This window comes from Macadamia integrifolia, chromosome 2 (assembly GCF_013358625.1).
Source record: "Macadamia integrifolia cultivar HAES 741 chromosome 2, SCU_Mint_v3, whole genome shotgun sequence".
Taxonomy (NCBI): Eukaryota; Viridiplantae; Streptophyta; class Magnoliopsida; order Proteales; family Proteaceae; genus Macadamia; species Macadamia integrifolia.
Window position 1 is genome coordinate 25900161 of NC_056558.1, and position 27067 is coordinate 25927227.

Below are 27067 nucleotides of genomic sequence, written 5' to 3' on the forward strand. Positions count from 1 at the left end.
CAAACTTACAGTTCATTCTTTTATATAATAGGAAAGCCTTTTTTTAGTATTTTTTTCTGGTAAGGAAAAAATGGTGCTCGTAGTGATCATAGTCTCCAGGCCAAAGCCCTTATACGGCAAGCAATGCTTCTATAGGACCAACAAACGATAGTGGAAAATGCTAACTCGAACCAACAACCAGCCAACTAGAGCGATGATGGGACAAGGATCTCCTTCCACTAGGCTACCAATCCTGTTGGCAACTAGAAAAGCATTACATATATGTAAGATTCAAACACACCATTGCTTTGAAGTAGACCAGCACACCCTATGTCTTCTTGCCACATGCACATTTTCTTTAATCCCCCCCTCCCTCTCTAGTGTGTGTGTGAGTAAAGTCCCTTTGGGCACTTTCCTAGTTGAAGATTTAATATATATATATATATATATATATACTCCACTCTAAGTTATCCATGTAATAATGGAAAGTGATGTTTCCGAAAATCACAAGATAAATTTAAGTCATCCATTTTTATAATTCTTTAATTCTAAAATCACCTGTTCCCACTTTGAGTTTGGAGAGTGCACAATAATGTTCAAAGTACATAAACATGTATGGACATATACGGGATTTATGCTATAATATAAAAGGAGGTATTTGATTGAATTAGACTTTGAAATTTGACATATTGCTAATCTAGGCAGTGTCCTCTCAATCCAATGATCAGAATGGAGATATCATCCATCCACATGATAGAAGAGATGCCTTTTGACATTTAAGAAAAATAACAGATCATTGCATTAATTCCACACTAGTCTGAAATAAAGAACCAAATATAGAACACTAGCATGAACTAACAAATGCTCAACCCAGCCCAGACAATATCATTTAAACCTTAGAACCTAAAACCTGTCTTATGATCTGATCTTCCAAAGCAAATTTACTAACATCATGAGGCAGAGCTTGAAAAGAACCTGAAACTCAAATTAGAAGTTTACAAGCCAAGGAATCAACTACACTGTTAACCTCTATGCTTATTTGACTGATCTCAGAAAATATACATTGTCTCAGATCATCAATCTCCCTGCTGCTACATGTCGCCACAGGCCTTATAATCTGTAAGCACAAAGCTTCCCCCACAGGTCCAATCTGTGTTAATTCGAAATAATCTTGAGAAGGAGCCTTCCACAAAACCAAAACTATCTTGCTAAAGAGAATCTTTTTCCCTTGCACCTGGATAGCTCCCAAAGATAAGAGCTGTAGTGCCGATTGACTTGTTCCGTGCCGTCGGCGACATTTCTTTCTGGGTTTTTAGTCTATTCCTTTGTTTTGGTGGTCAGCAGGGGTTATTCCCAAAACCAAACATTATGGTCCAATACCACCACAGGACCCGAACGAACATCAGCCACAATTAAATTAGGAAAGTAACGGTCAATCCCTGCACAGTGAGCCCTCCTCATCAAGGAAATCCTCCACAGATATTTGAAGAAGTGACTGAGACATCTGCATCACTACAAACTCCAGCATGTGTCCTTTAAACTCCTCATGCAGCTTTTAAGAAATTCATGTAAACAATCCACCAATAAGCCATCTACTATTAGATAGACAGCATCCAGGACACTAAATGTGCATTGCCACATCAAGTCACCCGGTCACTTTGGGACTTCAGACATATAAGGATTATGTAAGTACTTCTGTCTCATGAAAGAAAGCCCATAGACTGTCACCAGATACCAGTCCGAGAGAGCCTCATAGAAATTTTCCTGGACATTGAGCTTACAGGTAACTTCTTGAAACCATGTTCTCTTTCAACCCAGAAAGTAAAAAACAGCAAGCATTGACACAAGATGCTGCATAACTCGTTTAAGAATACCGTTAGTAGCCAACAGAAAAAATGGAATACCAGACAGGAGCTGTTAGACCAGAACCAATCTACCTACACCTACAAGCCAGACACATTGATGATTATTTTGATAACAGGAAGAACCATGAGCAATATCAATAAAATTGAAGGAGGTTTTAATGTCATAAAACGCAGACAAATTAATTAACATTTGCCTGAGGAGTTCCTATTTAAATACAAACTAGTGAGGAGTGCATGCATTGTACAGGAAACAGAAGAAGAAAATGAGAAACTAATATTTGACACCACAAGATGATGGTATTGTTTTCACTTTTCTCAAAAATGAAGATTTCATATTCATTTACTAAATGCAAAATATGTAGGTAAAAATGTTAAATTAAAATGCTCACAAAAGATACTATTAACGAAATGGCCTAAAAAATAATTAAGGGCAAAGGTTCACTAGATCAGTTTAGACAGTGGCACATTTTTTTCCCACTTATTCAGATAAAGAGAAAATGCCCCAGAGGTGGGGGGGGGGGGTGAATTGTGCTAAGACACATCAATTTATATTTATAAATAAGACATACAATTTCTATCCATTGCCATCAGCAAGTTAGGCACATCTTCACTCTTGGTAAGAGAAGAGAAAAGAAAAGGTTTGAGAAATGAGATCAGATAATAATAAATAATAGAAAATTTGACTTGAGGAGAGTCATTCATTCCAATCAAGACGTACCTAGTGCACGAGGCTCCGCCACTGTGGAGTCGTTATGCATCGTTTGATAACGTTTCTGCTGTTTCTGTGTCTAGAAATAGCAGAAACGGGTTTTCATGTTTCCAGAATCAAAAACGGATTTTTTGGTGTTTGATAAACCTGTTTCTTGAAACATACGTTTTTTGCAGACATAATGTCACTAAAAAACCTAATAGTATCATCGGATGCCCAAAAGGGAGAGAGGGTTCGGTTGTCTCTTTTCAGGTTTAAATAGTTGAGAGATTTATCGGGCACAACAACCTTTTTTTCTCTCAAATTCGTTTCTAGAAACGATGAAATAAGTCATTAAAGTCATTTTTAGAATTATAAATATGCATAAATTTTGATTTATATTTCTAGAAACGGGTGAAACAGAACAACTTTATCAAACGCTTTTTAGGCTGCTTCTCCATTACTGGGAACAAGAAAACGCAGAAACGAAAAAAATGAAACATTGTCAAACGGTGCTATAATATACACAACCTTACCCCTACTATGTGAACAGGCTGTTTCCTGAGGAGAGTCATTCATTCATTCTCCTTTATTTATTCCTACTTGTAAATGAAACAATGAGGGTACTACTAAGATGAAAAAATAACACTCAGCATCACAATTTAAGATGTGGTAAATACTTCTGCCACATGGTCACCATGAGTCTATACCAAATATCTTAACCACGTCACTCCACTTCCATTTCAATATTAAATTGGAAATTTTAATTAGATTGCTGTGGAGAGCATGTTCTCTCCACAGCAAGAGCACATAGCTTACATACATACAATTTGAAATTTCAACTAGTGCCCAAATTTGGTGCACCAGTGTATTCCACCCTCCCTTAATCATGTTCAGACAAAACCCACTGAACTTGTAAAATAGCCAACCCTTCTTCGCAGGCTGCACTTTTAAATGGCTTCTTTAAGGCTAAACAGAGAAAGGAAATTGAAAAAAGAAATGTATATAACTTTTGGGGCACTATACATATGTACATAATATGTTGTACAAGGAGCGTAAACTTCAACTATATTCGATTTCATGCGGCTAAACGAGCTTCATCACTGGCTGGAACCACAATGTCGAGCCTCATCATGGGCTTGTACTTATCTGGGACTTCTGCACCTGCCTGCATGCACATTTCCACAACAGCTGGAGCCTTACCATAGAATTGCTTCAGCACACCTATCAATGGGGGTCCCCTTGGATCCCGCACATGCCATACATAATTTGGTGGAACAACTTCATCTACAGTTGCATCCTGCCACCCATGTTTCCCATCTCTCCACTGATGCTTAAATGCACCACAAAGCTTTGCATTGTGCCCCCAAGGTCCAACATGGACCTCAGAGCAATACCCACATGCCTTAACTGAATATTTCCTCATCAACTTCCTCACACCCCACCTCACCTTCTCGTACGCATCGAGAGTCTCCTGTGCAATTTTTGAAATATCAGATGCTGCAGGAGGTTGAAAACGCAGATCATGGGTCCCATATGTATCAAGTTCCATGAGTGGGTAAGAATCACCAGTGTGACATGGTTTTGGCTCCTCAACAAATCCACCTCTGTCGATCACTTTCTTCCCTAACATTCTAATGGGTTTGGTTCTTCTGCGTGAAGGGTATCCTGGTAAATCTACCCCTGCTTGGATGCACAACTCCACAACAGCCGGAATCCTGTCATAGTTGAACCTAGTCTCATGCTTTATTCTCCGACCGAAAGGGTCATAAAGGTGGTATGATTCAACAGGGACAAGAACATCATTTATGGAACCTCTGACCCATGAGTGGAAACTTCTGCGTTGTTCACTGCCTGGGCCATGGCAGTCCTGGATATTATGACCGGTCTGACCCACATGGACTTCAGAGCATTCACTGCAAAGAAAAAAAATTTATACATCAGGAATGTGTAGGGCTGAAAACACATGGCCAGGCCTGCATTGGGTGGGAGTGGGTCCAGAGTATTCAGAGCAAACCTATCAAGCCTGGGTTAAACATGGTGAAAGCCTAGTGAAACCAGGGTTGGGCTTGGGCATCAGATATACAACCCTGGCCCTGCCCAACATTGACATATGAATAATATGGTACATGTAATACATACAAATACAATGATATTCAATGTTTAAGTGTATATAAAATATAAGATTTTTTTTACAAAGACAAGTGGTCTTGTTTTTAGTATGGCCTAATTTATTTTCTTTTAGGAAGAAAAGATATGTTCTTGTTTTTAGTACAGTTTAAGCCTTTTCACTTACTATATGAACAGGCTATCACACTGAGCCAAAGTTGATTTGCATCATAGAATGTTTGAATAAATACATAAAATATATCATCAATGAAGAAAACACCACAAGGGATCTGCCTGTCCTCTGGGTGACATAGGTCAGATGTGGGCATAAGGCCCACCTGTGCTATGTCCAGCCTCAGCCCAGCCTGATCAAACAAATTGACAACCCCCCCCCCCAGCCCCCAAAAAAAAAAGGTTTGTGGAATGAAGAGTTGACTAGCTAAATAATTATGGATATAGGAATTAGCTGAAACAATGAGGCAATTACTAAAAAACAAATACCAGTTACCTGCAACCATACACAGGAAAAACATGAAAAAGCTGCCCAAGGCCCTTTATCAGAATTTTCCAGGCCTCCAATACATCATAAGCAACTGGAATCAGATCGGGCACCAGTAGTCCATTCTTTGGAGGCTCAAGAGGCTTCTCTTTTCCCATCTCAGCAATTTTTTTGTCAGCCCTAGCTGCCTGCTGGATCTTCTTGAGTGGTATTGGATAAGGCTTTTTCTTGTTCTTTGGCAATATGGGTGGGAGATCCACATTCTGTGGATACACTTCCTGTTTCTTGACCACTGGATCTGGCCTGAGCCCCTCACTAACACAAAGGAAGGTTCTTGATGATGTGAGCCCATTGGGCTGAAACCATTGATGCCTACACTGGCAGCAAAGTAAAAAAAAAGCATGAATTAGATTCCAAAACACAAAACAGAGAAGCTCTAGAAGAAACATCACCCGACAATAAGGATTAAAGTATCAGTATCGGCCGCCGCATCGGTCGGCTAAATTTAAGATACATATCGGAAGGTATCTTGTCGTATCGGAGATGCCCTAAGATACATACATAAATGGACAGGAAACACATTTTTATAGACTTTTGCATAAAAAAACAGTAAAAAAAAAGTTATTTATAGCATGTATTATGCATAAACACTAAAATGGAGAACACCGTATTAAGAGACAAGTGTATTCAATTGAAATTGTTCAAAAAGATGAGGTTCTTACATGTAGTAATGGTCTATTATCGACTTTCTAAGAAATTTTAAAATCTACAAACAAATTAAAGCAATGTTTTAGTTTGTTTTACCTAAATCTACTCAATAAAAATAAAAAATAAAAATAAAAATAAAAATAAAAATAAAAATAAAAAGAAAAGAAAAGAAAAAAAGTAAAAAAAACTTAATTGTTTGATCTTGCCATCCAGCTTCTTATACAAAATACTATTATAACACAACAAAAGTGATGGCAGTAACTTAAGAGACAACATTCAATTTTGTTGAAAAATCAACACACTTAGCTTCAACATAGAGTTAGTGGACGGGGTCCAAAATAGAGCTGGGAATCACTGGACATTGAGTATTTTAAAGCTTACTCATAGGGCTAGAGTATTTTAGTTTTGAGCTTCAACCCAAATTTAGTGCAAGGGGTATAAAATAGAGCTTGAAATTGCTGGACATACAAAAACAATCTTCTGAGCAATTGTGCCACTTCAACTGTCCAGGTCACTTTACCCTGCCTCTCCAAGCTTAGCCCACCTCATCATACCAGCTCGCTGCTGTCAACTGTATCCAGCTCATACAATTGTTCACAACATGTGGATGACAATTCACTTTGCATTCGTTCACAATCAGAAGGTTGCCTGCTACCCAGTCGGCCGATTCCATCAACCGAATCCTTGACCTCTGCTCACTCAACTAGCCATAACTCTCTCTCCAAAGCTCCGATTCACTTGATTATTTTGCACATATAAACTAACTCAAAGGGATACAAGTATACAACATTTATGTTTACACCTCTGACTCAGGTTTAGTGTACAGGTCCCAAAACTGAGCTTGAATTTGATGCATGAGCAGAAACAACTTCCTAAAGCACACACGCCATGAATGATTATTAAGGCATAACTTCCAATTCCGATATTGGATTGATATGATTCTAGAATGGTCGGAAAGCTAACTCGGAGATACACCTTTCTCAGGCTTTGAGCTTCCACAAATTCCAAATGAAGGACAACTAAAAAAATCCGTGAAGTTACTGCACTAGAAAAAAACTTGCAGTCTTCCTCACATGATTGCATCCTTCAACTTCGACATTGTTACCTTATGCACTCTAGGACTTGCATATGCCTCATCATGCTAAAAACACTTGTTAACTGCCAACACATGATCAAGCCAACTGTACCAGCCCTATTACCAATCGTCAACCAACTCATCAGTTATGCCAACAGAGCCATCTCACTGGCACTGCCACTGCCACATGTAAACATAGGAAGCCCATGAAAATTTCTCTGATTTAGACATCTTAAGACCTTCATGTCTCGTCATAAGCTGACTGCCTTGGTACACCACAACTCAAATCAGCTTTGAAGATTTCTCACCATGCTAAGCCAACTGTTCAGCTGTAAAAGTTGTCATTACCTCTGCGAACTGTCCAGTCATGTCAGCCATGTCAACTCCCAAGCTCACTGCTCATTGTAGCCTTCAACTGACAATTGTCACTACTTACTGTAGACAACTAATACTTCCATAGGCTCCAGCTATGCTAACTCTGCTCGTCTTTAGATTGACCATCCATATGCCTACATCTTATCTCAGCTGAGCGAGTGTGTTGACCATAAGAAAATACCAATCACAAGCTCACTGCTCAATTGATCTTCCTGGCTGACTATGTTGACAACAACACAATACAAGCTGCGCCCAACACTTTTAACATGCTGCAAACCAGAATTCAAATCAAATAAAAACTTAACCACTCCTTAGCCAACTGAAATAAATCCCACTCCTTTGCGGCCTCCTTAAAATTGATATCCACAAGGCCTTCAACACTATAAGTTGGGATTGTATTTCTAAAGTCCTGCTCCACATGTCGTTTCCCCCTTCCTTTGTCCATTGGATCCATTGCTGCATATCCTCCCCCAGATTCTCTGTCCTGATCAATGGTAGCCCAGCTGGTTATTTCCCCTTTTCTCGGGGTATTCGGCAAGGCTGTCCCCTCTCCCTCTCCCTGGAAGTCTTATCCCACTCTATCCAATCCGTCATGGATCTGCATCTGATTACCCCTATCTCCAAATGCAAATCTCTCCATCTTACCCATTTCGCCTTTGCTGACGATATCATGATCTTCTCCAAGGCAGACCCCATCTCCATTTCCTCCATCATGTCCTCCCTCCGCTCCTTTGAATTACTCTCGGGTCTTAGTATCAATCTTCTCAAGTCTAATCTTTTTCTCTCGGGTGTCTTTGAAGAGACTCAAGATCTCCTCCTCCATATCAGTGGTTTCTCTCGTGGCTCCCTTCCAGTCAAATACCCTTGTCTTCCTCTCATCTCCTCTCGCCTCTCAGCTCACCACTGCTGCCCCTTGCTTGATCTTTTGAGGGAGAGGCTTCAACTTTGGAAAGCCAACCTTCTCTCCTACGTTGGTCGCATCACCCTCATTAGGTCTGTCCTCCAGTCCATGTACCTTTATTGGTCTGGTATCTATGCCAATCCCTCTTCTACCATTAAGGGCATTGAAATGCTTCTTTGCTCCTTCCTCTGGAAGGGATCGGACAACTCCAATTATCTCCATCCTCTTAGCTGGGACAAGGCCTGCCTTCCCAAATCCAAAGGTAGCCTAGGCATCAGGAAAATCAAAGAAGTTAATTTTGTGGGTATCCTCAAGGTCATATGGAAAATTGTGTCCAAACAACGGAGTATCTAGGTTGATTGGCTCCAGTCCTCTCTGCTTTTCAGTCACTCTCTTTGGACTGCCCCCATCCCTTTGGATGCCTCTTGGATTTGGAGGAATATTCTCAGTCTCAGGCCTCTGGCACTTACAGCCATCTCCTTCTCTATTGGTAATGGTCAATTGACTTCTCTTTGGTTGGATCTCTAGCACCCTTCTGGCATCCTTTCCTCCCTGGTCACTCCTAGAATTATTTATTCCTCGGGTCTTCCCAAGTCTACCCCTGTTTCCTCTATTCTCTCCCCCTTGGGTTGGTCTCCCCTCCTCTTGTTGACCTCTGGTCCTCCCTTCCCCCTCCCCCCAGGCAACGGGGAAAGGAAGATAATGTATTTAGCTTCCCTCTTCCGCTGGGATCTTTTCTTTTGCCTCTGCTTGGTCCTTTGTCAGATCCTCTAGGCCTGTTGTCTCTTGAAAAAAATCTGTTTGGTTTAAAGGCCACATTCCTTGCCATAGTTTCATGGTCTGGAGATGTCTCTCCAATTGTCTTCCTACACAATCTTTCCTCATTTACCACCACATCTCTGTCAACCCCTCCTGTTGTCTCTGCCCTCATGATCTTGAGGACTCTTCTCACATTTTCTTCTCTTGCCCCTTCTCTTCCTCTGTCTGGAAGAAAGTCCTCTCTAAGTGCTAGCCCTCTTATATGCCCATTCTCCCCCTTGATAGGGAAATGATTTGGATCGATATGACCTTTGGGGGTTCCACCATTTGTGATACCGTAGGCAAGCTTGACTTCTCTGCTACCATTAATCACCTTTGGATGGAGCGCAATATCCGAAGATGGTCATCCAACTCCCGCTCCCCGGACAAGATTTGGACTGCCATCCTCTTCGATGTTATCTCTAAAATCCGCTCCTTCCAGCCTAGGTCTATCCCCAGCTCCATTAGAAACAGCCATATCATTGCCTCATAGAACCTTCCTATGGGCCCTATCTATATTTTTTAAGGCGGTAAGGCGACGGAGGCGTTTGAGGGTCTTTCAGAGAGCCTTAGCGATAAGGCGGGCATAAAGCGTCGCCTTATTGACTAAAGCATTCCCGTGTAAATTTTTTATAAAATCAATCTATTTGGCTCAAATCCTAGTTGAATCCTATTACTCATATGTTAAATAAATATTAAAGGTTCATATTCATACCAATGTAAGATATTCATCAAGAAAACAAATCAATAAAGTGAATAAACTAAGTTCATCTTCATCAATCATCAATCATCAATCATCAATCATCAATCATCAATCATTAATCATCATAACATATTAACATATAATATAAATGCATAATTATGAAACAAAATTATAAATATAAAGAAAAGAAGACATAAAAAATACAAGTATTTATTATACTTATCTCTATGATGCCAAAATGAGTGCCTAAGTCCTAAGGTCATCCACTATATTTCTACTCCCGTCAAAAAAGAATGAAGCTTACCCTACCGGAGCAAAATGGTCGCTTGGATCAATGGTTCTTCCTTGTTCCTTGATTCCTTCTCAAAGCCCTTTCTTAAAACCCTTGACAAAATCCAAACCTTGTTTGTGAATAGTGTTTTTGTTTTGTTTGTTTTGGTTATTTTTGATGGAGTAAAGTTGATCCCATACATCTCAAGTGTTAACAAAACCATACACCTACCAATAAAAAACCTATATTTGGAATCTTCATCAAGTAATTTTAAAATGTGTTTGAACAAAAAAAAAAACCCATAAGGCACCATTTCACATAAGGCGGGGCACTGCCTTACCATCTCTAGACCGCATCAGCGCCAAGGCGTTGCCTTACCAGCGCCTTAAAAAAACTATGGCCCTATCCCCTCTTCTTGATGTCCCCCCCCTCTTTTTGATGTATCCCTTAGTTCTTTGGTTTGGTAGCAGACTATTTGCTATGCTGCTTTGGATGTAATTTTATTTATTGTTCTTTCTCCCCTGTGGTTAGTTTGGCAGTAGGCTATTTGCTTTGCTACTTTGTATGTAACTTTATTTCTTGTTCTTTCTCCCCTGTGGTTGGCTTTTCCTTGTTGGCTTAAGCCTCCCCTCCCCCCGCTCCCATTGTATATTCTTTCTCCCCCTTTTGGGTATTAATTATTTAATTATCCAAAAAAAAAAAAAACCTTAACCACCTAAAATTTTGCATGTAAGTAACTCCAAATCTGTACTAAGGGGCTGATATTCAATTCTTCCGACATGACTTTAGAAAACTATAATATCCTCCCAAAGGACCTTGCTTGAAGTTAAAAATCTTCTCATAGAGATCATAAACTCATAGCATGTTTTTTTCACTCTCCTTCAAATCATCATGGACTTCTTTAGCTGTAGTATGAACATCACATTGGCAGCACTAGAAGGATCCATACCATTCCACAACAGTAGTGTATCATTTTCACACATCCATTCATCATAATCTTTGGAATCAGTAGATGGCAGTTTTGAAGTTAAACACTTCAATTTTTCATTAGCATTAATATAAACTTTCACAGCTTGTACCCACAATAAATAATTAGATGCAGCATTCAGTTTGATAGCAGTAATACTAACAAATAAGGTCACAGTCATAAGGTAGACAATAAATAGTTACAATAGCCAGCCAAAAGTAGTAGCAATATTGAAACACTTCACAAAGTCAAATTCAAATCATAACCAGAAGTTACAGGGAAAGAGAAGACAAAATCGTAGAAACCAAGAAAAACCCAAATCATAGAAAGTGAAAAGAACAAATCACATGGGGCAGGAATTGTCTGATTGCCGTGAAATCGGGTTGAAATTCTCACTGTACGAGGAGAAAACACCTGCAAAATTTCAGAGTCATTTGAGAAATAGAAGTTGACTTCTGCAGCAAACCAGGTCTGATGATCCTAAAATTAAGATCAATCAACCAGAATAGATAGTAGAGAAAGTCTACAAAGTTTGGATATATTCCAACCAAGGGAGAATGCCTATTTAAAAATTTGATTATAAGGGTTCTTACAATCGATCCACTATAGCAGAAAACTGATCAAATCTTATCATAGAGAGGTTGAATGAAGACAAATACTCCTTCAAGCATGATCGCAACAGAGAAGACTTTGTCCACACAAGAAATCCCTCGTTTTGTATTTCACCGAACAAGGGAATACATCATGAACAATAGAAGTAGCAGCAGGTTGCTGCACACCACTTGACTGTTTAAGGGACTCTCAAAACAGAAGAGGAGTAAAGTGAATATAATGGTTAATGGTGCTCTGTTACCATGTGACAATTCAGAGTAAGAGTAACCAGTACTTGTGTCGATCAATGGAAGAAAAAGAAGGAAGAAGAAGAGAAGAGAAAATAAAGGGTGGTCGATGAGAATGTGTTAAGCCTAATCAACAGAATAAGGCATATTTATAAAACTTAATAATGCATAATTACATAAAATTCTTCACTATATAAGAGCAAGTACCCATATATCCCTGAAACATAAAGAGCATTACAAAAATACCCCTAGCGATAAAATTCTTTGTGGTATTAACTTTAACAATAAGATTAAGACAGATGCCTCTTTCATGCAGGAAAAGAAAAAATCTGGACTAGAATTTCTATCAGAGATTCTAGTTGATTATGTCTAACAGTACAAATCAAGCAATGTCTCTGCAATCCTGGCAAGTCCCCATTTATCAAATGAACAGGGAGCAACTCTGACCAACTTCAGATGCAGAGATGGAAGCTAAATGGACCATTTCTTAAACAGATGCAGAGGGCTGGTCAGCAAATCTCTTTCAATATTTTTCTATATGTATAGATTGTAGGTCAAATTTTGAAGAATTATACAGGAGGTATCTACACACTGTCTGCGTATATTGGCATCTCCCACGCCAAGCCAACAGGCACACAGCAGGAAATGCTTGACAATTTGTATACAGGGCCCAAATGATCAGAAAGAAGAGTGTTAGAAAGTGTTAGGGAGGAGATGGAGTATGATAGGGCGTGTACTACTGGCATTGTGTACATCATTTTCCATTTATTTATACTCCAAGAGCTAGGACTAGTTCTTGCTGTCGTAAATGGTTACAAAACTTCCCAAGATGTCTAGGAGAACTGGCTATGTATGGACATCATTGCAAATTAACAGTAACTGAGTAAGTAGTATTAGTATCCCAAAGAAAAAGACTGATCCTTCACTAATATATAGTGTGAATCCAACTACTGCTCTGAGCAAATTCAAGCACAATTGCAACCCCAAAAAAAACAAAAAATTAATAAATAAGAAAAATACTAGAATTATAAAACCAATCTAACCGTTGAACGTATCTGTTTCTTTGTTGTTGTTTGCTCTACTCCAAGCCTGGTGGTGAAAGGGAGAGAAAAAAAATGGGAGACAGAGACCATCTGCAATTGTAAGCACCATAGGTTTGAATATAAAATCCAATTCAACAGAAAAAAAGCATAGTTTAGTATTCAGAGATTCTTAAAAATAAAAGTGAGTAATAACAGTAGAACAATAATCTTGAGACATACCTGTAGCTGATTTGCCGGATATCGTGCGACTGCGAGAGAGAGAAATGGCGTTTCCAAATGGAATGATAACGGGGACAGAGGGTAGGGTTCGTAAGCAAAAGAGTGGAAGGGACGGAGATTAAGAACAGAAAAGCACGTGTGCGCCCTTTGTGAGGAAACAAATCCAGAGAGAGAGAGAGAGAGAGAGAGAGAGAGAGCTTACTCTTATTCTAAGGAAGTGTTGGAAATTAAATTGAGAAAATAGAACTTACCTCAACCGCTTAACCCTCGGATGAAGGAACTCTCAAAACGAAAAACCAATAGACCAAACTAAGAACTAAGAGAGAAAAGAAAAAAATATAAGAAAGGTAATAGAATAATTACAATCATTATTATAGTATCCAAGACATCCCCCATTTATATAGGAGAAATGCCTTTTGAAAAACGTAGTCAAAGAAACCAAAGGTAGAAAACCAGTTATTGATCTTCAAAACATTTTGGATGTGTTAGAAAAACTTCATTCAACGTCGAATGGTCGGAGTGTCGTATACTCGTATATTTTGCAAAGAATCAAATGTTTCATGTAAAGACAAAACATATTAATGTAAGATTTTTAAGATAAGGAGCTAGTGTTATAAGGTGGCTTTGCTTTTTGCTTTTTTTCTTTTTTTATTATTATAATAATTATAAGGTAACATTTACTTAAAAGAAAATTCATGCTAATAGCAATTCTACAAATATTCTTACCAAGCCAATCATAATGGAGAAGTCTGAGAACTATTTGGACTTCATCAATATTACTTCTTGTTAAAGGTGAAGAACGCATCAGATAAGTGTGAGATTGTACCTTTACGGAGGTATGGGGATGAAGACATCTATGTATGCCACGGATTATGTATATATAAAAGTGATTAAACTCAATATCATAGATTCATTACATATCACATATTAACAATAACTTTTAGGGTGAAAGTATCATTGGTTTACAGAGATAATTGCGCCATGTGGAATGATAATGTGACAAATCTATCAACTGAATACTACGGAAATGATTTGGACTCGCAATGTATAGAATTTCCATAGCATTCATTCATTCATCTGATCCAATTTACATCACAATTTAACTTTGAGTTTCAAACCTCGGAATTCCTCTAGGATGGAACATTAAGAATATGATGAATAGAACACTCTCTCAAATCCTTCTAGCCCCAAGACAACCACCTTGTAAACCCTAGTTGTTTTTTCTCTTTCCAAATTGCCAATAGACCTTGGAAAGAATCAAGTTCCATGCTTCCATATCATTTTGTTTTAACATGGGTTTAGCTAGGTAGAAAGGAGGAAAAGGAGAGAGTGCTTTTACTAACTATTTTATTTATTTTTCATATCAAAAGAAAACTTCAGATAAAAGAGTTACTTACATCACACGCATTATCATTAGTAATTTGAGTTAACAAAAAGAAATATTCTTGTATTTTATGTAAATATCCAAAAAAACCATTAGGGAATGCCATGGCCAGGCGACATTGATCGGGTGTAAAGTTGAAATAGTTCATTTGTTACGAACCATATTTCAAAAATATTCCATCCTAATTGAGAGGACGAGTTTAAACATTCCAAAATGCCAATAGCTTTTGTCTCCACAAACCGTTTACCCTGAGTGGTTCTGCTATCAAGGTAAAAAACAGTCACATCGATTGATCAGAACAGTTGAATCCATGGTTTTCAGTATTGACATTGGATTGAGCAATTCAACAAAGAAAATTAAGTTTTTTGCAACACTGATCCACCTTGAGTATCAATTGCAAATCTGTACCTAAATTGCCTACCTCCCCCCACGCCTCCCCAACTAAATGATATGCATTAAACGTCTATAAACTAGGCCCTTGTGGTTTTTTCGGTCAATTCGAATGAGAGTCACTGCAAAATGAAGAGAAATACTGGCAAGATGATGATCCAGAAAGAGAAGTAGAGGAAATCTAGGAAGAGAACCAATTTAAGCTATACTTTTAACCTACACCAAATACAGTGTCAATGAAGTGATCCTCTTGACCAATTTGTTCTGAAACTACAACCATTTTACGGTAGACAAATAAAACAGATCAATAAAGACCTAGATCAGTAGCCAAAACAAAAAAAAAAAAAAAAAAAAAAAACAAAACAAAAAGACTCAACTCAATATTGCTTTAATTTTGACATAATCAGACTCATCTTTATCTAAAAATTAGTACAACCAAATATAAAATATGATATAGAAAAAATAAATAAACAAATCAGTAATTCCACCAACTTTCTGGGCATGTGATACATGCACTAATCCATACAAGCTTGTATACATCTGGTTACAAGCACCCAGTTGGGCTCAGATTCCAAAAGCAGCAACATCTGTGATACCAAGTTCGATGCAGAGAGGTTTCAAGCCTGATTCTTCCAATGAACTGAAAGCAGATAAACCATAGTAGGAATGGTACAGATCCGGCAGTGTTCCTGGAAATTTACCAAACCCACCATACTGGTGCACAAGAACATAAAAAAATAACTGAAATCAGAAGCCTAAGAGTAACAGTGTCATGTCAGAAGCAAATCTAAGATATCTATTGACTGTCCCCCAGCTGCAACACTGGTTGACAGTCATATCTTCCTCTTGGATTATTCATACTTAACATGATCCTATCCAAGGATCATAATCATCCAATTCATAGTATTCTTTTTGCCTGGCGGAAAATCAAGGCTCTTATAAGTAGATGTAACATATTGTTTTGATTGGTCAGTTATTTTTAGCATGGATATGAGTATCTTGAGGAACAGATCAAATGAAGGGTGGGACTGCCTGCTAAGTACCTGGATTTCCTGCTTAATGGAATATTATCATACACTTAGAAAGCTTAAGATCGTTCTTATATGCTCCGTTTGTTCATATATAGATAAATTTCGGAAAAGTATTTAATGGGGTTCCAATATTTTCGGGTGCGTTTGAAATGAGGAATTTAGAATTCAGGAAAATATTTCTATTTGAGGGTTAAAACCCGTAAAACGACAACTGGAAAATGTACAGGAAATCAATTTCCGGATGAGAATCTGTTTTCATCCTTCACCGTTGGACCTTCTCTGCACTAGGTCATCAATGGTGCTCCCCCTTGTGAAGGTTCCAGGCCTCTAATCAAGCTCTGCATGTAGCAAACAAAACTTCACCAGATTCTGAAAATTTGTAGATTCTATTCTGGAGTCGGGCTGTGTCTTCTCCAAACCAGTTGTAATAGATATGTCTTGGTTGGATCTAATTCATAGTTAGAAATCTTGGTTGAAATCACATTAAATATTTTGGTTTTGACCTTCTGGGCGCGACTCAGTAGGAATACAAGGCTTCAACCGAAATTTTGGCATTACAGTCAAAACTTTGGTTTCAACTCGGTTTTAGTACAAAAAAGTACATATAAAAGCACTGTTTTGATCGAAATTTTGGTTTCAACTCGGTTTTGAGTGGTTTCACCTCTTAGAGGGAGAAAACTCAAAAAAATCTCAGATTTGCTATTTTTGGCCAAATCACCTACATTTACGAGTGAAATAAAGTGTTGGGGACTACACAACGCATCTACAGAGACTATCTGCCGCATTTAAGCAAGATTTGTGTAAGATTTAAAATTATAGAAGTACCCTTTTCCCCCTTAAGTTTTGAGCCTTCCTATACTTTATGTGGTACTGACATAGAATCCAAGAAACAGGTCCACAAGAGTGTTTTAACCTTGGTTGTACACTTGTACTTGACTACTTATAACATTCGTACTTGCACTAGTAACACTTTGACATTGTGTAATATTAAATGCTTTTTCTTCATTCCTAATGCATATTTTAGTTGTTTCATTGAATATTGTGTGTTCTAATACTAAATTTTGTGTATAATAGGCTATATTTGAGAAAGTATATAGCAGGGTCCTACATATACTACCAACCTATGGAACACAACCATACTACCATTTTGGATTTTTTTTATTTAAATATATATATCTAAAGGTTCCAATATGTTTAGAAATGCTTAATTAGGGTTCCCCTGAAGTTTAAGGCCAAATTATGACTATTTAACCACAACTAAAATGGCCAGCCAAAACATACCGAGTTTTGGTTGAAACCCGATTTTGACCAGGGACGAAACCAAGGTAGAAAATGAAATCTCAAACCTTGATCTAACTTTGTTTAAAATCCTGTGGCCAATGGTTCTGATTTGAGTTGAAATTGAAGATTTCCTGCAAGGTTTCTCTCCAAAACCAAATTTAAAGCTAGTCTCAAACTCCATCTCCATGTCTACTAGATCGTCTTTGACGAAATGGAACTGTACGACTGTACCTAAAAATTTCATGTCAATTGAAGATGATTTGATCTTATTAATTAGCCCTTGAATCTGGTTATCTTAGGTTTCGATGTTATTTAAACCTTAAAATCATAAGGTTGAAGAAAAAGATAAAGTTCTTTTTTACAAACAAGGAAAGTCTCTTTTTTCTTCTAAACAAGAACAGATTCTCCTCTTATTTTCTATGATTCATGCAAACACCAGGAAAAGAGAACTTAGGGGTGAAAATCTGAAAAAAAAATATCAGCACTGAATAATATTTTTCCCTGTATAATATTTTATGGTGAAACAAACGAAACAATAGGTTTATGAAATCCACCTATAATAATTAGACCAACTGAAGCAAAGAAGAGAAGTAAAATCACCTGGGACTGGCAGGTTAGCAAAAATCCATGTAGAGCTCCACTGTCAAGGAATTTGTGAGCCCCTAAGATCCTCAAAACCCCACCAACCCTGCACAACCATATGCACCAGTAAAACCAACAATAAAGCTGAATAGGAAGAACTTCCAGGGGCATTTGGGTATTATATGCTTACCAAAATGCATAACATGTGTCACTGGGCTTGTTGGGTCTGCCTTGAAATCCACCATCTACTGTTTGCCTCTGCAGGAGAAGAGGTAGGGGAATAAATTATGTTCCAATGAGGCACAAAATACATTAATAATCTATATTGAAGAGCTTGAGGCCCCACATAACATGTAACCTACAAAACCATAATGAAATATAAGGATCAATCACTTCAGAAATATGCTTTGAGGTGTCAGTATTTGGTTGTTATTACGATAATAAGTGCATAACTTTTTTCCTTTACTTTTTTGGTTGGGGATGGGAGGAGGGAAGTGATAAGGTTTGCTAGGCTGAAAAGACAAGACACTAGAAACCTACTGGAAACCAGAATTGCAGGGAACCAGAAAACTGAGAAATAGAGGCAGAAACTAAATCAAGTTAGAACTAACAAACCCTACATCCGATGGAAATGAAACTAATACAGAATGGAGACCCTAATGGGGTGAATACGTGGTTAAAATACCAAAAAAAAAACACTGATGGCTGCTCGGATGAACACCAAACTTGGATCGAATGTAGAGGGGTAGAGGGAAAGGAGCAGAATAACATGCTAAAATTTGGAAGCTATCTGAGTCCTAACTACTGGTTAGGGGGATATGCATCATGCATGTCTGAAGTTCTGTGCACAGAATGGACATAACAGAAAAATCAAGAGAGGGTAAACTTGATGAAATCCTGCAAAATGTTAGAAGAGAAGCAAGATCAACAATAGAACACAAAATAGATGTTAGAAATAACCAATATAGGAAACAGTTGACAGTATATGGTTGCTGGAATTTCTGCAGAAAAATGAAGAAAAAGAAGGAAAGAAGATGAAATAGAAGAAGAGAATAAGGGGATATGACCAAAACTTCACCACCCATGGCATGCAATTGGGCTTCACCACCTTCCAAGGATTCACCACCATGGGTTGCAGTTACTTCACCACAACTCCACAAGAGCTACTCTCAGCATCACCACCAAAGAGAAACATTCAATTGAACAATAGCCAAAATCTGCGGGCAGCATGCCCCCTCTATTTTTAGTAGTTGATAGCTACATCATAAAAATAAGAAACTCTTCTAAATAGAAAGAGATCCTTTACAAATTACAATATGGCAACTCTCAAAGATAAGCCTAAGAAAAAGGAAATAACTTAGGAGCCACACTACTTAGCCTAGAAGTAACTGCACAACAACTTAGAAACTATTACAAAATAGAAAAATAACTACTTAATCCAACATAGGCCTTAAATCCCTAATATTTGGGCTTATAGCTTATAGAATGGGCCCATTGCAATAGAAAACTCAAAATTACTCAGCATATGACCCATATAATCCATTGGAGACTCAAATTTGGGCCTTACTTGAACTGTGGGTTCAACTTGACCCAAAATACTGAACCAAAACCAAATCCGAAAATTCTTCTTCATGGGATATGAACTGCATCAACTCTCCCCGGTTTGAAAAAAACTCCAAGAGCTTCTAGATGTAAGCGATAATTAGACCAGAAGGCTCAATATTAGATTGTGGAAGACTTCAGCAACTGAACTATCGATATTCTCAGATCTGATTTAGTTGCAGGTCTGAAACTTGATTGCACACTCAAGATATAAGAAGGTTTTTGGATCTGGGTCAGGGAGATGAATCGCCTAAGGTAGAGGATATCTTCAAGCCCAATCTCAGGGTCAATTGATTGGGAATTCGACTTCAGCAAAGCTCTCTTTTTGATCTGATATTATCACCCTGAACAGATGCAAACGAAAATAGAGGAATAAAGGGAGAGAAGACAGAAGAATAAGGGAGAAAGAGAATCACACAAAAGGGGGGGGGGGGGGGGAGAGGTCACACAACCACTGTGAAGTAAGTACCAACCCGGCATAACCAACAACTCATTCAATCCATATTTCAAAATCATGCTTAACAAGCTGGGTTACATGCCTTTTTATACCAAACGGAAATTAAAACTTCCTAATTAAAGTTTAAAACTAGAATCAAATAAAATCTCCTAATATCTTCTAAACCCTAGAGTCCTAGACTAAAGATAAAAACACAATAAAACTTAAATTGGCAACTCCCTAATTAGCCTAATAACTATCAAAATAAAAAATTAAATAATTTCCCAAATAAAATAACTCAATCTTTCCCTAATTAAATAAATCCTAAAAAATCCTACTAACCAAAAACCAATTTAGACCTAGTTCGGCTCGGTTGAGATTGCCCGAAGGGTCAACATGGTTCAGCCTTGATTCTGCATCATGGTGGCTATGGCCACCAGAGAAGGGACGGGGAGGAGGTCAGGTCATCGCTCAGAGGGGGAGCGTGGCGGCATGATCCGGAAGCAAGGAGAGCAGAGGCCATTTTGTTTTTAGCCCTCCCAGAGACCCTCTTACTACTTTGATGAAAATCTCTTGCGAGGATATCTATCGCTTTCTCGCCCACTTTCTCCCTATTCACCTTTTGTAAAGATCCTGGAAAAGGCACTGCCAGAATGCGAGATTTATATTGCCTCATTCCTGTCCTGATAGTCACTGATACAATGTATATAGGGACAAAACCTTCAGCAATTCTGCACAAAATGAAGGTGGCCACCCTCAGATTCAAAACTGTCTTGTTGCAAGCAGCCCAAGTTTTTACTGGTGCACTGAGCGACAGCCCTCAGAGGCTCAGACCCTGCCCAGAGAATGTAAACTTAATTCACAACTATCCATCATACTCTTTGGCCTTTGGTAATCTGAACTTCAGTGGGCGTAATTCAGAGGCTCAAGTTGAATTGAACATCCAATCCAGGTGTTGGAGAGGAACCATCTAGATTACTGGTCGGTGATTTGGAGCACCACAAGCGATTATGTGAATGGACCCATCCTTGAAGCCAATGGCAGATTACAGTAATATATTAATTGCTAAGTGGAAAGTTAAATACCAAAAGAAGGGATTCATGTGGACTTTAATCCATTTTATTCCTTGAATAGCATTCAAAAGGGGATTTGTAATTCATTGGACAGATAATGGGATTTGGTGAACAACATCCTGGCAATGCTTTAGAGAAATGTGTATCACCAAATTTCTGGGATTGCTAAATTTTTCTCACTCACACAACTGCAAAACTGCCAACCACAAATTGGATTAAATCAGAAGAAGAGCTCAATTTCATTCAATGGATGAAATCAGTTAAGAGCTCTTTGATTCAATAGATAGATGTATTAATTGGGTTGGCCTACCAAGGGAAACTTATCTGGATGGCCTAAGGATATCCACCATGTGGTATGTTGGGTGGGCCCAAATTTTGTGGAGGGGGTAGAGCCCAAGGTCCACTGTCCACATTTCAAGTTTCATCTCAATCCAAGTTAATCAGGTGGCAAAACAAAGAGTTAAAAAACCCAGGATTACTAAAAGGATGCACAGGACTATTGAGGACGTGCATGGACATACATGGAGGGTATACTGAATTCAGGTCTGAGACTTGACACATGGCCAATCCAGACAATGGGTGGCGAAATGACCACCCTGCCCCACCCTTTTTGGATGCCTCGGTGCACGATCCTATTGGCCGGCCCCACACTGACGTAGGGGCCACGTGACCAGTTAGCGTTCTCTCTCCCATATTTTAATAATGGTTAAGGCCATTGTCAGAGTTTGACCAGTTGGGGTTACCTGTTTCAGCAAAGACAAATACTGGACCTACAATGTGAAAGGATAAAATTTCATCCATATGTCGATTTTAATTACCACAATCCATCTGCACTACTGCTTTATATGATCTGGCAAGAACACTCACTTGCAAGCTCCATTCCAGTAACAATGGCACATCAATAATTGAAGATGGTGTGCTTTTGGATAGAAGGTCATCCTCAATAAATCCCATCAATCTGAGAGCTGCAACCGCACAGTATGTTGCACCACCTGTGGCACTAAGACAAGCATTTTTCTTATGAATGCAATATAGTAAAGATAACAGTAAATTATATTCATCCATTAAGCAACAAAGTAACTGCGGAACACAGGTAGGCACACACACGAGAGAGAAAGCTTACATTTTATCCATGATATATGGATCTTTATAGAAAATATTCATTCACAATTGCAGTAAAACACCCATAGAACATTTTTTCATTGTGTAATTGGGAAATAACATGGAGTCACTTCCACCCGATGATAAACCAATACTATCGCCATGATATCGGGTAACGTCTCCCATGCATTAAGAGTTGAAATCCAAAACCCAGTTTCTTCCCCTTTTATTTATTTTGGGAGAGAAGGGAAGGGAGCTTAGTGAATAAAGAAGGGGAGGGTTCTCTGAGCAAGCGGCATACAGGAGCGCACCAATGAGGTGCAACATAACAGTTTCGTACATAGGAGAGCAGCAAGGTCTTTCATGTGAGGAGGAGAAAGACAAAGAGAAATTCGTCATTGAAAGACCCAGTTCTCATTGGCACCCCAGACCTATTTGCAACAGAAAATAAATTATAATATTTAAAGATGAAAAAAGGAAATAGTTATCTGTGCCGCTCCGTGGTGGGACCCTCGTGCACTGGGTACGCCCTTTTATTTATCATATCAATCATAGTTGTCTAGGTGACGCTTTGGCATAAAGGCGCCTTGGTTGCCTTGTTGGTTTTGCCTTGCTTCCAAGCCCCTTCCAACACCGTGGGTTGCCTCGACGCCATTTCAATAATGGTATCGGTACGTAACGTATTGATACCCACCTATACCAATAAGTATTGGCCAATACGATATAATACACTCCAATACTAAAAACCCTGACTATACCTTAACAAATGAAATAAATTCCACTTGTATGAAGCCCGAATTCAACTCACAACAGTTCAAAGTGGGTATACGCAGGACAAATTGTACCTTGGTGATGGAATAAATTCCACTAGCCAAATGCAGCCTGGGTTCAACAATATAAGCAGGTGGTATAAAATCAGCCAAGAAAGGACACATACCCAACACTACGAGATTCCTAGTACAGGGACTCCAAGAATATACAGAATGGACTCATACCTGGATTCTCACATTCACTCATGTATACAACCTTCATCAAAGGATCTACAGAGCTTACAAAATTCATCTCCATGAACAGGATCAAACTTGTCACATCATTCTTTATGATGTCGCCTTGCACCCAACGATTACACTCTTCTGTTCTACTTTCTTCTCCCCTTCCCCCCTTTCTCTAACTTAGCCTTAAAATATCAAGAAAACACAGACCACATCATTTTCTCTGTAACCCAAACTACAAAACTATTCTTCTTATACATTTCAAATCTAAGATGAGAATGAAATCTATCAAAATAATCAATTAATAACCAGAACACAGAAAACATAGAAAACTGCAGATGTGTCAGTAAAATGCTTGTACCAGCAATGCATTATGAAATCAATACTTGGACATGCTTCACATAATAGGACAAATTTGCAATATTTGCTTACCATGAGATTCTGAGCCAGGAACTAAACCAAAGCCACCATCATATGACTGCATGCAACAGAGGTAATGGTCAAGAACTATGCATCAGAACTCAATTCATTTAAATCTTTTATGAAAAGGATTTCCCCAGAGCACCATTCAAGAGGTGCACTAGCCTTTTAGACCTGGCAATTAAGTATGTAGTCCTTCGCCTTCTCTCTATCCATTCCGCTCCAATTCTTCAACATAAAACATATGGCAGCTGAAAAAATCAATGAGCTTTGATGATATTTCAAAAAGGTTCACCCAAAATTTAGAAACATAATAATTTATGCATATTATCACTAGTCTTTCTTACCAGCACAATATACAAATCGGAGGTCTGTCTCCGCTCCAATATGTATGGGCATAAAACTGCCAAATAAATAAGAGAAAAAAAAATGCTTTTAAGTTTATTTGGACCTCATAAATCACGAACCTATCGTATATGCAAGTAAAGAATGATAAGAGTTCAGCTTCTGTCAACATCAGGGAATCAAATTTCCACCAGGAAGTTATTCCTTGTCCAGTCTGCCACGACAGTTGGATCAGCACTCAAACATTGTGGATACTTTGTCCACATCATCTTCTACTAATGTGTTGAGTCGCAACCCAGCTGAACTCCACTGCGTCAGGGTTTTAAAAATGGTCAAGTCAAATGTTTGCAAAATATTTTTAGCAATGGAAGTGGGTCATACAGTTGAGATCTGGTCCTCAACTCTAGCATATGGCGAATTCAAAGGATATCACATCCATCCAACAGTCCACACAAAAAATGCATATAGATGATAGAGCTAGGTTTTAATATATATATATATATATATTTAAAACACACACTCACACAAGCATATGAACAACCGTCACCTCGCAAATTTATTCAAATCTCTAAGAATTCAGCATGTAAGATTAAAAGTAATGTATAAAACGAAAAATAAGTAAGGACAAGCATACCTCCCATTGGGCTGTTGAAGGTTTTTCATTGAGATCAACATTGATTCAGAGTCCATCCTTGACAAGTTGTAGCCAACAATCTTCAGTATGGCCAGGGCACAATAGGTACTTGCCAAATGACTACCATTATGATCCAAAGCCTAGTTAAGGATAAAATAAAAGGGAAAATATAAGAACAATTAATGGAAAATAGTATTACAGGATCTAACATTTGTTGGGTCTATGTTCAAAAAGTTTGCGTTCATACCTGGCTACCATCAGGTTGAAACTGAGATGTTCTGGAACCATTGAATCCATTGAATTGTCCTGGAGCAGATTGAAAATTAGTTAAATGTTTTTTTTGGATAAATAAAAATTCAGTGACAATTTTATTTTCCCACACATGGTTTTCAAAAACCAATCAAATGAGACTACATCAACATTTGCAAATAAGGGAAATTCGTACCATTATCCAGATCATCTCTACTTCTTGGATGTGATTGAAAGGATAAAACCCAACTGGCTACTTCCTCCTTGTCAACCTGGGTAATAAATAGAACTGAATCTCAGAATCATAAAAGGGATATATCAGAAAATAATCACACAACATCTTTTTAACGTGTGGGGTGAAATGACCTCCGTGCATATCCATCAAAACAAAACAGGAACAAAAAGAAGGAAAGAGAAGAAAGACCAAAAAATATGATGGGAGCTCGGCAGAATTTCCTTCCATCCCTCAAGATCATTACCCTATCAGTAGTCCCCCCACCAACCAATCGACCAAGCTGAATTTACGTGGGAGCTCAGCAATAAATCCGAGACAAGCAGGTATAAAAGTTATCCCTAAGAAACACCTTGAAGACATTGCCTTGGCTTTCTCAGGTCCAACTGGCACCACACAAAATCACAAATGAAGACCCTAAGTGTTGACTGCAACAAGACCCAGTTTGGCATGGTCCTGTAGGCTGTAAGTAAGTTGAAGGGGATTTAGCCTTGATGATCCAATGGATATCAAAAGAGAGAAATGCTCCAAAGAGATATTTAGATCTAATCAGGTATGCTGATTCTCATTTCCCGAATGGAATTATTCTTTCCAGTGGACTAGTATGGCAAATACATAGCCAGACAAGCTGGCAAGAGGGAGTTCTTCAAGGAATCATTCACACATAGGGCCTTCTCCAATCATTTAGTCGGATCACTTTGGGCTCATACATCTTCACACTATATCCTTCACAACTATGTTTATCCAAAAAAGCAATCATATTTCATTCTTATAGAAATTGCATACCAAAAAGGGGAAAAAAAATCTTTGCATAATATTTTGCATAGTATAGTCGCTTTAAGACTGCACTAAGACCAAAACAATGCTCCACAAAATCTGAACATTGGCTATCCTAAATATAGTGATGGTAATAGTCCAATTTCCCGTAATATGATGCTTCCAAACACCAAAAACCAATCCAAAACTCTGAAACATATCCAAACCATTTGTTGGGATGCTCCTGGATTAATAATGCTGGCCAAACCTATATTATCATAGTATTTCAGAAGTTGTGTTGAATTTTGATGAGTTTAGAAACAAATATGGCATGAAAACTGAGTTTTGAACTCTGAAGTTAGTCTGATCAACTGAAATCAAAATCCTACCTGGTGTTAGCTGTTGAATGTGGAATGTGGTGGCCATGTAATACTAAGAGCCTACAGCTGACCCTTAAAATCTAAGAATAAAAAAGAAGTGAAAATTGCAAGTTATTTTAAATTTTATTTTTCAAGATAGTTTCTGCAACTAAGAGTGCATTACAGCCAAAATGACGGGCATGTTTGAGCTTTTACTTGTCCAAGTTGCATGGTTAAGATATCATGTATTCATGTCCATTTTATTACTCTAAATTCTCTTTGCATTTGGATAGATGATATGGGTGCAACGGGGGTGCTTTTAGCTTGATGATTTTTGTTCTTATGAACCAATATCTATAGGAGAGAGTTGTTCATACCTGCCCTGTATCAATGATTTAATTTGAAGCTGTTCTTCATACCTGTCCAGTATCAGTGTTTCAACTCAAACTTTTACCCACACAATTTGAAATGTGAGATTCATAGTTTTTAAGGCGCTGGTGCGGTCCAGTAGGGGTAAGGCAATCAGCCGACTCAGGAGTAGTGTAAAAGGCGGCCGCCTTTTACACTAAGGCGCTGAAAGGCGTGTAAGGCGTCGCCTTACAGCGCCTTAGTGTGCAAGACGTCGCCTTACAGCGCCTTAGTGTGCAAGGCGTCGCCTTACAGCGCCTTAGTGTGCAAGGCGGTCGCCTTATATGCTGGATATTTAAAAAATTAAAATTAAAATTGTTTTTCTAAAGATTCCAAATCACATATTATTATTGGGACGTGTATAAAATCTGATGCACATGTGATGCATTGGATCAAAAATCATATAAAAACTAAAAACCCTTACCATAAAAAAAAAACCCAATCAAAAGTTCAAAACCGTGTGCCTCTCTCATTCTCTCTCTCTCTCTCATTCTCTCTGAGTCATTTGCCTCCAAAACTCAAAACCCCAAGCCCAACGTCCGACGAGGCGACGATCATCCTCCGGCGACTTCTCTTCTCCTCCGACAGACTTCGGCGACATCCGGCGGCATCTCCATCTTCTTCGACAGCCTTCGAAGCCTTCGGCGAGCCTTCGACAGACTTCGACAGCCATCGGTGGCATCTCCTTCTCCTTCGACGGCCTTCGACAACCTTCGGCGAGCCTTCGACAGCCTTCGGTGACATCCGGCGACA

General features: G+C 38.5%; 2 protein-coding genes across 2 annotated transcripts; both read right to left on the reverse strand.

The window, feature by feature from the left end:
- Positions 1 to 3445: 3445 nt before the first annotated feature.
- On the reverse strand, positions 3446 to 13049 carry LOC122070551 (APO protein 1, chloroplastic). Its single transcript, XM_042634737.1, has 5 exons — positions 13040 to 13049; positions 12821 to 12910; positions 11286 to 11352; positions 5150 to 5512; positions 3446 to 4448 (listed from the first exon to the last, which is right to left on the reverse strand). Coding segments are annotated over exons 3-5 (1203 nt in total). The 5' UTR covers positions 11288 to 11352; positions 12821 to 12910; positions 13040 to 13049; the 3' UTR covers positions 3446 to 3610.
- Positions 13050 to 15185: 2136 nt separating this feature from the next.
- Positions 15186 to 24831, reverse strand: LOC122072067 (geranylgeranyl transferase type-1 subunit beta; the record flags this gene model as incomplete). The annotated part of the gene is given in 10 exon segments (XM_042636608.1): positions 15186 to 15527; positions 17726 to 17813; positions 17898 to 17965; positions 21686 to 21810; positions 23344 to 23389; positions 23506 to 23582; positions 23679 to 23734; positions 24311 to 24450; positions 24558 to 24616; positions 24756 to 24831. Coding segments are annotated over 10 exon segments (885 nt in total), but the record flags the coding sequence as incomplete, so codon positions are not given.
- Between the last annotated feature and the right edge of the window lie 2236 nt (positions 24832 to 27067).

What these genes read in the sequence shown, in the direction of transcription:
- LOC122070551 (XM_042634737.1), bottom strand. An exon ending in TTTCCTGTGTATGGTTGCAG is followed by an intron (nt 4,449 to 5,149) that starts GTAACTGGTATT and finishes TTTTCTTTGCAG; the next exon opens with TGAATGCTCTGAAGTCCATG.